The sequence below is a fragment of the Prionailurus viverrinus genome, chromosome B2 (assembly GCF_022837055.1).
Source record: "Prionailurus viverrinus isolate Anna chromosome B2, UM_Priviv_1.0, whole genome shotgun sequence".
Classification (NCBI taxonomy): domain Eukaryota; kingdom Metazoa; phylum Chordata; class Mammalia; order Carnivora; family Felidae; genus Prionailurus; species Prionailurus viverrinus.
Genome location: NC_062565.1, coordinates 35456832 through 35469705, shown reverse-complemented (window position 1 = coordinate 35469705; position 12874 = coordinate 35456832). Strand labels below are relative to the sequence as shown.

The 12874-nt window shown below is 47.7% G+C and overlaps 1 protein-coding gene across 5 annotated transcripts in view; it reads right to left on the bottom strand.

Annotated features, from left to right (window-relative positions):
* Positions 1-9829, bottom strand: part of CB2H6orf89 (chromosome B2 C6orf89 homolog) — a 42569-nt gene extending 32740 nt beyond the window's left edge. The window contains exon 1 of one of the 5 annotated variants that reach the window (XM_047858636.1): positions 9693-9829. In XM_047858636.1, the coding sequence (XP_047714592.1) occupies positions 9693-9694 (2 nt within the window). In that variant the 5' untranslated portion in view covers positions 9695-9829. Of the gene's footprint in view, positions 1-2475; positions 2661-2930; positions 2955-9692 lie in introns of those variants that run through there. The other 4 variants (XM_047858635.1, XM_047858633.1, XM_047858639.1 and 1 more) reach the window with 4 other exon arrangements.
* Between the last annotated feature and the right edge of the window lie 3045 nt (positions 9830-12874).

The window sequence follows — 12874 nt, the reverse complement described above, 5'->3', positions numbered from 1 at the left end:
ATTGTGTCTTTCCAACACTGCTGTGAAGGCATTACGAGATGATGAATGTAAAACATTTGTCCCAATACCCAAATTTAAGACTTGGTACTTTTAATAAGACGAAGTTCAAATTACTTAGCTTCCCATTACGACCTGATCCCTGCCTACCTGTTCAGTCTCATGTCCTATTCCTTCCTCACGTTCTTCACTGCCATCCCATTTTACATCGTTTTGCTTTTGTACAGATAATTGTCTCTGCCTACCCTGGGGAAAAGCCCCCATGCTTTTCCAATCAGTGAACTCCTTATTCCAGCCTTGATGTTTGTCCTTCGAACCCTAAACACGACTCTGATCACTTTGTATTATACTTATTTCCATGTCTCCTCACACTAAATTGTTCCTTGTGTTAAAAAGAAAACCACAGGGGCGCCTGGGTGGCGCAGTCGGTTAAGCGTCCGACTTCAGCCAGGTCACGATCTCGCGGTCCGTGAGTTCGAGCCCCGCGTTGGGCTCTGGGCTGATGGCTCGGAGCCTGGAGCCTGTTTCCGATTCTGTGTCTCCTTCTCTCTCTGCCCCTCCCCCGTTCATGCTCTGTCTCTCTCTGTCCCAAAAATAAATAAACGTTGAAAAGAAAAAAATTAAAAAAAAAAAAAAGAAAGAAAAGAAAAGGGGCGCCTGGGTGGCTCAGTCGGTTGAGCGTCCGACTTCGGCTCAGGTCATGATCCCGCGGTCCATGAATTCGAGCCCGGCGTCAGGCTCTCGGCTGATGGCTCAGAGCCTGGAGCCTGTTTCCGATTCTGTGTCTCCCTCTCTCTCTGCCCCTCCCCCGTTCATGCTCTGTCTCTCTCTGTCCCAAAAATAAATAAACGTTGAAAAAAAAATTTTTTTTAAAAATTAAAAAAAAAAAAGTAAAATAAAAAAAAAAAAAAAAAGAAAAGAAAACCACAGGCCCAAAATGGTGTCGCTTAGGTTAGGGCCCCAAGTCAGCAAACCAAGACTTAACATCTAAGCTAACTGCAGTTTCAAATCCCTTGGAAATGTGACTTTACCCAGCCAACATGGAATTTCCTGGTCAGTGCTAGAACATTTACTGATAAACCCCATTCCCCCTTAGAATGACCTTGCCTAAAAAACTGGCAATGCCTAAAAAAAAAATCATTTCCTTGACTTCACTCTCCACCTTGAAAGACCTTTCCTTTCCTGTAGCCCTTTAGGAGCTCCTCTCTACTTGTCAGATGGGATGCTGCCTGATTCATGATTTACTTACAGCAATTAGATGTTCAAAATTTACTCGTTTGAATTTTTTGTTATTTACCACTTGAAAGCAGAGATAAGTGGAGAAAATATCAGAAGAAACTAACAACAGACATGGAAATTCACCTCAGAGTCATGGAACCTGATCAGTATCGTCTGAACAAATTTATACAAAGGAACTGGTCATTCTGTTCCCAAACTAATTTAACTAATGGTTGGTTTATTTTACCATTTATTCTTCTTGTTTTTAAAAATACATCAACCTAAGGAGGGTTTAGGTGAGTAGATTAGGAACCTCTCGTTTAGACAATCTCTGTGGTGTTGCTAGGTAGCTTGTTAGAGGAACGGGGATTAAAACTGGATCTTGAAAACTGTTTTGGTTCAAAGCAGAAAGAGCCTAACACGGACACTCTTTGGTATGCAAGTTGGACTAAGTGAACTTTAGTCAAACTTCAACGTAGCAAAGTTGAATTTAGGTTAAAGGATGTTGTTCCTTAGAAATTGTGATAAACCCTGAACACACCATTTCATTAAGGGAGAAATGCCCACAGAGGATTCCACCATGGAAACAACCAAATGAGCAACCTGAAAAAGTCAGAATAGTTAAGCATCCGGGAGTAGTTTCTATTATCAAGCGATGACTAAATACTTTAAATATACTCGCGAATACCAAGGCTATACGAGCTCTTAAATAGGAAAACCTGTGACCAGCAAGGTTGGTGGTCTTAGGAACACTAGGCAGGAGATTTTTGTAGCAAATGGTGATTACAAACACCCCATTATCGGGTCAATAAATCAAGTCATATAACTCTGAAATCCTACATGCTATGTTTATCGCATACAAGTCCACACTTTATTAGAAAAAGACGTTTCGAAGGGGGGCGGGGAATCAACTCAACATACTAAAAAATTAGGAATTTTGTCAAAAGGGCAGTGAAATCTAGACTTCGGTAGCACCGATGGTGTTCCGGACACTGCCGTGACACCTGCGAAACAAGCTCCAACAGGGCCGACCTCGCTTTGCTCGGCCCCGCGGAGCCAAGGAAAAGACGTCTTATGGGAGTCGACCCTGGGGGAGCTGCCGGCGGTGCTGTCAATCTGCGAAACCCCCGAGGCTCAGAAAAAGAGGTTTGCGCAAGGGCAAGAGAAAAAGGGCCGCGCGAGGGTGTCACGGACGGGAGCGGCGGTGAGGCTGTCACAGGGCGGCCTCCCCCCTCCCGGCCTCGGGCCCCAGTCACTCACAAGCGGGGCCCGCGCCCCCTCGGGCTCCTCCCGCCTCGGGGACTTCAGCCTCGGGGCGAGGAGGGTAAGCCGCCAACCTCCTACTTCCGGGCGCGCAACCCGGAAGCAACTCCCACGCCACAGGCGAGGCCGCGCGTGCTAGGGTAGCTCCTTCCTCACGCCTCGCGCTTGCGTCAAAAACAGAACCCGCGACTTGGCCACGCGCGAGCGCGCGAAGTCCCGCGAGCTCTGGAGAGTGCGGGTTCCTGCTCCCCCTGGCGTCAGGTTCCTCCTGCTCGTCCCCTTTCAGTCCTTACCAGGGTCTGTCCTCTTCCGCGCTCGCGCGGATTTAGCAGCTGAACTGACTCATCCAATGGCCTTTGATTGCCCCCCCCCCCCCCCCGCCCACTCCGTGCCAGGCAGCGTGTTAGGCATTAAGGAGTGGGAAGGACAGGTAATGGAGGGCAGGCCCTTACCTGTGGGAGCTTAGTTTTAATGAGAGAATGACAACAAACATTTGGTTTCCAACTTTCCGGGCTAGCGGAGCAAGGACAGCAGGTGCAGAGCATGCGTTCTCCTCTTCAACTTCTGTCCCACAGTAACCCCTGGCTTTATAAGGTATTTGCATTACAGGTTCTGGCCCCCTGGTGGGAAGTGGCGCCATGACAGTTCCAGCAGGAACCCTGCAGGGTCAAAGTTCTCCACAGGTAGGAGGCGTCTCCCCAAAGATGTGAGGCAGCTTCCATTAGAGACCGCCTCCTGCATGGCTCAAGACCCTACTTACTTAGAAAAAACTGTATCCTCGGTGACTCCTCAACCCCCGTCTCCTCCATTATGACCGTGTACTGGTGGTTTAATAAACCACTTTTTGCTTGGTACCTCCCTTCTGTCGTTATTCGAGCGCGGATCCTCCTATAAATTTTTCGAGGGGAATCCAAGAACCGAGACTTCCACTGACACCATGCAAGCTTCCCCCAGTAGCATCTTTTGGTGCCACGACTCCGATCGCCCAAGGTAAGGCAGTCCTCACCCCGTTGAGGCTAGAATATCCCTATCTGATTTACTTTCTCGGAGGTCAGCTCTCACTCACTCTGCAATTTGGCCACTACTGTTACTGTCTATAGTTCTTCCTCTCCTAAACCACTTCTGCCATCACTCTCACAAAGTCTGTGCCCCTCAAACCCCGAGGACGTGCTGTATATATGCGAAAGCCTCTCCATCTGCTGGGCCGGTCCATTTTCATACTCATTCAATCTCCTGGATGATTCATCTAACCAGTAGTTCTCCCTCTGTGTTGTTGCCTCAAATCACACCTTCTTACGTGTTTCCCTCCCCTTCCCTTTCCGGAAAGATGGTCTCAATCAGCCTCTGATACTTAAATCCAAGGTGGGTACATGATAATCACAGTCTCCAGCAGGAGTTTATTTCTAAGAGGGTAAGGGCAAATCTTTGTGTCTATTCCAACTCCTCGAGTTAATACTTTTGAGAGGAAATCTACTCCTGAAAACATTGTTGCACTATATGCTAACTAATTTGGATGTAAATTAAAAACAAACAAACAAACAAACAAACTGAGAGGAGCCTGGGATGAAATCTGGAAATGGAACCACATAGATGTTGAAGGCTGGGGCATACATCCTGGCACTCAGGGACTCATTAGGGGTTATAAAATATACCAGATCCCTCCCTCAGGGGCACCTCAATTTGGGGGAGGCAAGTAAAGAAAGGACAGGCTGCAATAATACTAATTTGGGCTGTGCGCCTCACCTGAGGGGACATCCTTGAAGGGTCGTTCTTCAAAGGAGGTAGAAAGGCCACCTCTCCTCTTGATACACAACATTCCAAGGGGACACTCTTGGAATACTGTGTCTACTTCTTCCCCTTCTCTTTGCTATTCCCTTACATATGGGAAACCTGATGGCAGTTCCCAGGGTTCACCACTGGGATGCATCCTCACTAACTGGGATAAGTTTGACCCCCAACCTTTAAAGAGGAAAAGGCTCATCTTTTTCTGCAATACAGCATGGCCCCAATATAAACTAAGAGATGGGGCAACAGGGCCCTACAATTGGACACTGGATTATAACACCATCTTAAACTAGACCTATTTTGTATAGACCAGACAAAGTGGTCTCAGTTCCCTTAGGTCCAAGCCTTTATGTTAAACAAACCTCAGGCTTCTCAAAACCTGCAAAATTCAGCTGTCCACTTTAGATTTCCTCACAGGCCTAAGTCCTAAGTCCCCTCCCCCACCACCAGAGGAGGCTTCCCCAAGCCCCACCAAATCCTACCATAGCCCAAAACGATGATCCATTGCCCCATATCCAAGACCACCAACACTGTCAAGTCCTAACAAGCCCCTTCCGATTCTGTGTCTCCTCCAGGAAATAGTTGAGCCAACCAGAACCACCATGTGGGTCCAAACTCCCTTCTTTATGAGTGATCTCCACCAAATCCAGAAGGACTTGGGAGATTTTTCCTAGGACCTTGACAGTTACATGTCAGGACTTCAGGGTTTTATACTAACTTTTGATTTGTCCTGGAAGGACATAGTGCTCATTCTCAATCAGACTCTCTCCAAGGCAGACTGAGATAGAATTGGGGAGCCCACCATCTAATCTGGGGATAAACTTCATAGTTCCAGTGCAAGGTATCTGGCAGATAACATGGCAGTTCCAGTAACAGATCCTCATTGGAACTATGACACTGCACAAGGGCAATGGTCCCAAGACCATCTTATAATCTAACAAATGGAATGTCAAGATGCCAGTCAAAGCCAATTAATTATATAACAAGCTGGCTTTCATAAACCAGGAAAAGGAAGAAAACCCCACAACCTTTATGGAAAGACTAAGAGAGACTTCAGCTAAACATACTCTTGATCCCAGACGAGAGGCTGGTCTTACAGTTCTTAATGGTCGACTCATCACTCAGGCCACCCCAGATATTAGGAGGAAGCTCCAAAAATTATCCCTAGGGCCAGACATCCCAAGCTCTGAACTCCTTAAGGTGGTCAATTTCGTGTTCTATGGCCAGGACCAGGAGAAGGAAAAAAAAAGGGAAAAGGAAAACGTAAGGATCAGAGACAGGCTCAACTCCTGGTGGCCTTGCAATGCCAGCCATCACCCCAGGGTCGCCCCCTCAAAAGGGAGACACCAAAAGGAGCCTGCTACCATTGCAAAAAGGAGGGACACTGGAGAGATGTCTGTTCCTTAAGCTCCCTAATATGGCCTGTCCTAATGTCCTCAAACAGGACACTGAGAGACTGCCCCACTAATGGGACAACCAGGGGTTCAGCATCCCTTCAAGCTGTCACCACCATGGATTGAGGCAACCTATGGCACCAATGGGCTCCTCCACTCACTGTTTCCCTCATTGTGACAGAGCCCAGGGTGACCCCTTGACATGGCAGGTAGGACAATTTTCTCTTGGACATGAGAGCCACTTACTCTGTCTTAGCCTCCTTTACGGTAAGCTTTCCTTCAACTCCTGTCTGGTTATGGGAGTGAAGAGCCTATCAACAAAGCTAACCTAACATTCATACATTGTTGGGACTCAGTCAGTGCCTTTGAGAGGCTCTATGGGAAAAACAGGTCCTACTAAAGCCAGACCACTCAAACCCAACGTCCCTGGTCCAACCAGGAGATAAGGTCCTAATTAAAACCTGGATAGATTGAGCTCCTGGATCCCAACAAACGCCTTTATGGAAGGGACCCTATACTGTTCTTTTATCCACCCCTATAACCATCAAGGTCCCAGGAATCTCCACCTGGATCCATCTCTCCTGAGCCAAGCCTGCTGTGACCTCTAACAAAAAGGACAACCCTGATACCTCTGAGTATACCGGTGAGCCACTGGAAGACCTCAAACTGTTCTTCAAAAAGGGGCCATCTCAGATAAATCCTAAAATCCTCTATTCTGTTATGTCCAATACCTTAGTGTAGTCCTGCAGGGGGACTTCCAAGACTACACCCTTAAAGAAATCCATAGGTATGGTACCTCTTTGATCACAAGCCACTTCTGCCTCATGCTGCCCCATAGCCCCCCTCACTTAATACTGCTCAACGCTATCTCAACAACACCAATTCTAATTCCTCTTGCTGGATATGCGTGGGACCCCACTTAGCCATTGTAACTCCTACACCTGCTTCATTGTGGGCCACCACCAATAACCCCATTAGTTTCACCTATACCCGTCTCTGGATACCAACATGGACCTCCCAGCCCCATGTAAGTGCAAGAAACTTCCAAAGAAAGGTCATGGAACACAGCACAAAAATCCTAAATGCTCAGGGGCCCCTCCCAACACCTGCTATTTTGGGACTGTTATATACTCAACTTAAACTCTCTAATATGACCTTCCCAATCTGTGTTAGTACTAACCCAACATCTGGGACCCCAGTGGGTTTTATTCCCTTGTCTCCCTGCCTTTATAATTTCAACCTAACTTCGGCAGGTGAGTCATTCTTTTGGGAAAGTGTTTCTGATTGCTACTTTAACACTGTTAAAGAGGAGCTTTTGATAAGGATCCCAGAACATATGTTCCAGGAGTTTTTCCAACAGGGGACAAGGCTGTTAATAAGGTGTATTGAAGAAGAAGGAGGTTATCTGGGCTGATGGGTGGCCCTGACAATATTGAGACATGGAGGACCAAGGACGGGGGGTGATGGTGACCTTTGGGGGAAGGTTAAGAGTGGGTCTTTTAAGGGGCACCTAGGTGGCTCAGTTGATTAAGCGTCTCACTTCTGCTCAAGTCATGATCTCATGGTTCCTGGGCTCAAGACCCACATCAGGCTCTGTGCTGACAGCTCAGAGCCTGGAGCCTGACTCGATTCTGTGTCTCCCTCTCTCTCTGCCGCTCCCCTGCTCACACACTCTCTCTCTCTCTCAAAAACAAACTTAAAAAAATTAAAAGAGTGGGTCTTTTAACAGTGTTAAAGTAGCAACGCAACTGTACAACATCTAGTCATGACCTCTTTGCCCACCTTCATATTGGCTTTGGTCCTCTTTAGGGCCACTGCTGGCCCTAGGGGAGCCCCTTCTGAAAGTGCCTTTATTTTCTATTCTAACCAAGGTTCACCTGCATCCTCAGAAGGGACTCTATTTTTGGAACTCAAGCATATGTGACCCTTCCAGATGGATGGAAGGGCACTTGTTCTTTGGCCTGGTTAGTTCCAGATGTATCCCTCATAGGAGTTACTCAAAGAGTTTCCCTCCCTATGGTAACTGAAACACCCATATCCAAGCAGGAGGTCTTTACACTCCTCTTGCTAGGGGCCCTCCTGGGGAGCAGCCTCAGGACTGGCCACAGGGATCACGAGGACTGTCCTTCTCCACTCTCTCAAGAATTAGGCAAATCCATGGGGTGCCTGGGTGGCGCAGTCGGTTAAGTGTCCGACTTCAGCCAGGTCACGATCTCGCGGTCTGTGAGTTCGAGCCCCGCATCAGGCTCTGGGCTGATGGCTCAGAGCCTGGAGCCTGTTTCCGATTCTGTGTCTCCCTCTCTCTCTGCCCCTCCCCCGTTCATGCTCTGTCTCTCTCTGTCCCAAAAATAAATAAACGTTGAAAAAAAAAAAATTTAAAAAAAAGAATTAGGCAAATCCATTCAAGAAACTATGTAAGTCTTGGCAACCTTAGGCCACCAACTCAACTCACTGGCAGGTAGGACAATTTTCTTTCAGACACGGGAGCCACCTATTCTGTCTTAACCTCCTTTACAGGTAAGCTTTCCTTCAACTCCAGTCTGGTTGTCCTGGTGGTCACTCTCAGGGGTAGTCCTCCAAAATCGAAGGGCATTAGGTAGCTCACTTTAGCCCAAAGGGGCACATTAGTCCAAGAAGAATGTTGCTTTTATGTCCATCAGTCGGGTTATTCAACAAAGTATCAAAAGACTTCAAACGCAAGCCCATCATCTCCTATCAGCACGCACATCCACCATCTCCCTATCCTGGGGTCTTATGTCATGGATACTTCCCTTCATGGGACCTTTCCTTTGTGTGATCCTTTTGCTTTTTGAACCATGTCTTCTTAATCTTATAACTAAGTTCATCTCCTCTTGTGGTAGACAAGACCAGCTTCACCTCTTACTGCAACAAGGATATCAGCCCCTTTCGAGAAAACATCAAGACTACTATAGCCCCTGGACTGGAGTGGTCAAGACTTCTGAGACAAGGACACAAGCCCTACTCCACCCTGTAACCTCATACCACCTCCTCATGGCCCAGACAGATATTAAAGAGTGAAACTCTAATGAAAACACTGCCCCTGTTCAGTAGGAAGCAGCTACAGAAGCTTGACTTTGGCCCTCAACCTGAAAGATTTCGGAGCCCCAAGTCCTTGAAGGGGAAATAACAGAGTAGGCACTTGGTTAGCTATGAGCTGGAGGCAGGGAAGGCCATAAACAGGTTACATTTAGAGACCTGAGAGCAAAAGTTCCCAACTTTCCAGGGCTCTAAGACCCAGAGCAGCAGGTACAAGGCTTGCGCTTCTCTCTAACTCTTCTGCCCCAGAGTAACCCTAGACTTCATTACAATGCATTTGTATTAGTTTGCCATCCCCGTTGGGAAACGGACATGACAGTTTCCCGAGCCAGTTTCGACAGGAACCTTGCAGGGTCAAAGTTCCCCCTACCGGTAGGAGTGAAAAAAACAACAACTGTAGCCTCGGGGCAGTCGCCAACTCCAGGCCTGCCCACTCCATCCTGAAAGTGTACTGCCCTTTAAAAAACTGCTTTGTGCTTGCTACCTTCCTTCTCACGGTCTTTATGCCAGTGCGGATCCTCGTGTAAATCTTTTGTGGGGAATGCAAGAACCGAGACTTCCACTGACACAAGGCAAGCTTCCACGGGTAACAATTAATAAAAGGTGTTTCGAAGGGGGGCCAGGAATCTACTCCATATACCAAAAAATGAAGAATGTTGTCAAAAGAGCAGTGAAATCTAGACTTCGCTAGCACCGATGGTGTTCCGGACACTGCCGTGACACCTGCGAAACAAGTTCCAACAGGGTCGACCTCGCTTTGCTCGGCCCCGCGGAGCCAAGGAAAAGACGTCTTATGGAAGTCGACCCTGGGGGAGCTGCCGGCGGTGCTGTCAATCTGCAAAACCCCAGAGGCTCAGAAAAGAGGTTTGCGCAAGGGCAAGAGGAAAAGGGCCGCGCGAGGGTGTCACGGACGGGAGCGGCGGTGAGGCTGTCACAGGGCGGCCTCCCCCCTCCCGGCCTCGGGCCCCAGTCACTCACATGCGGGGCCCGCGCCCCCTCGGGCTCCTCCCGCCTCGGGGACTTCAGCCTCCGGGCGAGGAGGGTAAGCCGCCAACTTCCTGCTTCCGGGCGCGCAACCCGGAAGCAACTCCCACGCCACAGGCGAGGCCGCGCGTGCTAGGGTAGCTCCTTCCTCACGCCTCGCGCTTGCGTCAGAAACAGAACCCGCGACTTGGCCGCGCGCACGCGCGCGCGCGAAGTTTCGCGAGCTCTGGAGAGTGCGGGTTCCTGCTCCCCCTGGCGTCAGGTTCTTCCTGCTCGGCCCACTTGAGTCTTTACCGGGGTCTGTCCTCTTCCGCGCTCGCGCGGATTAAGCAGCTGAACTGATTCAGCCAACAGCCTTTGATTGGGCCCCCCTTACTCCGTGCCAGGCACCGTGTTAGGCATTAAGGAGTGGGAAGGATAGGTAACGGAGGGCAGGCCCTTACCTCTGGGAGCTCTTAGTCTAAAAGAAAGACAAGCAAACAAATCATACAAATAAACACACAGCCCACTCATATTTATTGGAGCTTACTCTGTGCGAGACATTGCCAAACCCTTTATGTTTGTGAAACCAATTCAACAACCCTATCATATAAATAGTCCCTATAGGGGCCAAAAGGCAGGCCATCCAAAGACGGACACTTTGGCATGATGATTATTTTGAATTAAAAGCAACCAAGGGGCGCCTGGCTGGTTTAGTTGATAAAGCTTGCAACTCTTGATCTCAGGGTGGTGAGTACAAGCCCTACATTGGGCGTGAAGTCTACTTTAAAAAAATAAAAGCAATAAAAACCCAGCAGATTTAGGAAAAGCTCTCTACCCACCCCCTCAACTGCCTGCCTATACCAGAAAGAACTATTAATAGAGATCCCTCTTTACCTAAGAAATTTATAGGGCAATCTTTGTTTTCCAAACATCTCTCACCTTACTACTAATAGAACAAGGCATTCCTCTCCTTTGTATTCCCAAGTTCTGCCCCTCTCCTTAGCTCAGGATGTCTCATGTTGGCTATCTTTGGAATTTCGTGTGTGTGTGTGTGTGTGTGTGTGTGTGTGTGTGTGTGTATGCATGTGCATTCTCCACATGTATGAAACTAAATTTGATTTTCTCTTGTTATTCTGTCTCATGTCAGTTTGGTTCTTTGTCCAGCTGGAAGGACCTGGAAATGCAGACGAAATTCTTCCTCCCTGAAAATTTATCCTCATACCAACCAAACTGAGGTTTATGGAAAGGTTAACTTGCTCAAGATTACACAAAGAGTGGTGGAGTCACAATTAGAACCCAGGCTACTTATTTTGCCCAGTCCTTAGTGCCAAGATCCTAACTTTTCTGCTAGAGACCGCCATCAAAATGCTACTGGGTTCATACTAATAAAGCTAACTACAAAGGCAGTGTGATACTGATGCAGGGATAGGCAAACCAATTGTGCAGAATAAAGAGACCAAAATGAGAACCACACACATATATACACTTGCTTTATGACAAAGAGGTACAACTGAGGACTGAGGAAAGCACAATGCTATCAATAAATAGTTCTGGGTCGGTTATATATACATATGGGAAAAAATGAAACTTAACTCCAACCTCACACCATACACCAAAATAAATTCTATGTGTATTATAGCTCTATATGAAAAAAAATTGAAACAATAAAACTTTAGAGTAGCTCTGTCCTATACCATTGCCATGCAAGTGACTAGTGAGTACTTAAATGTGGCTAGTCAGAATTGAGATGTTCTGTAAAAGATAAATTGATACAGTTTAGCACACTAAAATTAGAAAACAGAGCACCTGAGTGGCTCACTTGGCTAAGCATCTGACTTTGGCTCATGTCATGATCTCTTGGGTTGTGAGTTCAAGGCCCATGTCAGGCTCTCTGCTGTCAGCACGGAGCCCACTTCAGTTCCTATCTCCCTCTCTTTCTGCCCCTACCCAGCTCATGCTTTCTCTCTGTCTCAAAAATAAATAAAAACATCAAAAAAACTAAATTAGAAACCACCTCTCATCATCAAAAGACACAAGGTACTGGGGCCTGGGTGGCTCAGTCTGTTGAGCGTCCAACTTCAGCTCAAGTCATGATCTCGTGGCCTGTGAGTTTGAGCCCTGCATGGGGCTCTGTGCTGACAGCTCAGAGCCTGGAGCCTGCTTCAGATTCTGTCTCCGTCTCTTTCTGCCCCTCCCCCACTCATGCTCTGTCTCTCTCTGTCAAAAATAAATAAACATTAAAAAAAAAAAAAGACACAAGGCAGGGCTTGATCTCACGACTGTGAGATCTTGACTTGAGCAAAAATCAACAGTCAGACACTCAACCAACTGAGCCACCCAAGTGCCCCAGAAGAAACAATCTTTAAAAAAAAATTTTTTTAATGTTTTTTAAATTTATTTTTGAGACAGAGCATGAACGGGGAAGGGTCAGAGAGAGGGAGACACAGAATCTGAAACAGGCTCCAGGCTCTGAGCTGTCAGCACAGAGCCCGACGCGGGGCTCGAACTCACGGGCCACGAGATCGTGACCTGAGCTGAAGTCGGCCGCTCAACCGACTGAGCCACCCAGGCGCCCCTAAACAATCTTTAAAGATCAGTTTGGCATAGCCAGAAAGAACTTGAATGCTAACACTTTGACCTGTGGGCAGTGGCGAGCCACTGAAGGTTTTTGAGTGGGGTTGTGATGGGATCAGAGTTCTGTTATGGCCATATAAATCCCGTGGGATGGACGAAGGCTAGATTGGAGGAGGAAAAATTAACTTTGGAAAGTTCAAGGGAAAAACAACTTTGATGGTCTAGGTAAAAGGAATGGAAGAACGAGAATCTGCTCAAGGAAGATTTCCCAGGTACAACAAATCAGGTTGTGGAAAGGTTCAGGGGAGGAAGGCAGGAGAAAGGCTTGGGCTCCAGCCCACACTAAATCCTGTGGGCCTTGCAGCTCGTCGCCTCCTCCTGTTGGTCACTCAGAGCCCTCCATTCTAAAACCTGGCTGGTGGGAGAAGAGATCATGAATGTGAAAGTGCTTGGCAATCTGGAATGTGTGTGGGGATGTAGCTGAAGGAGGGTGAGGAATCAAAAGATGTGTGGTGACTAGGACAACAGTGACTGGGGCACAGGAGGAGGAACGGTTTGGGGGAGAGGATAGGGACGGAAATGATGGATAAACATACTCATTTCTTTAGTCTGGGCTTCTG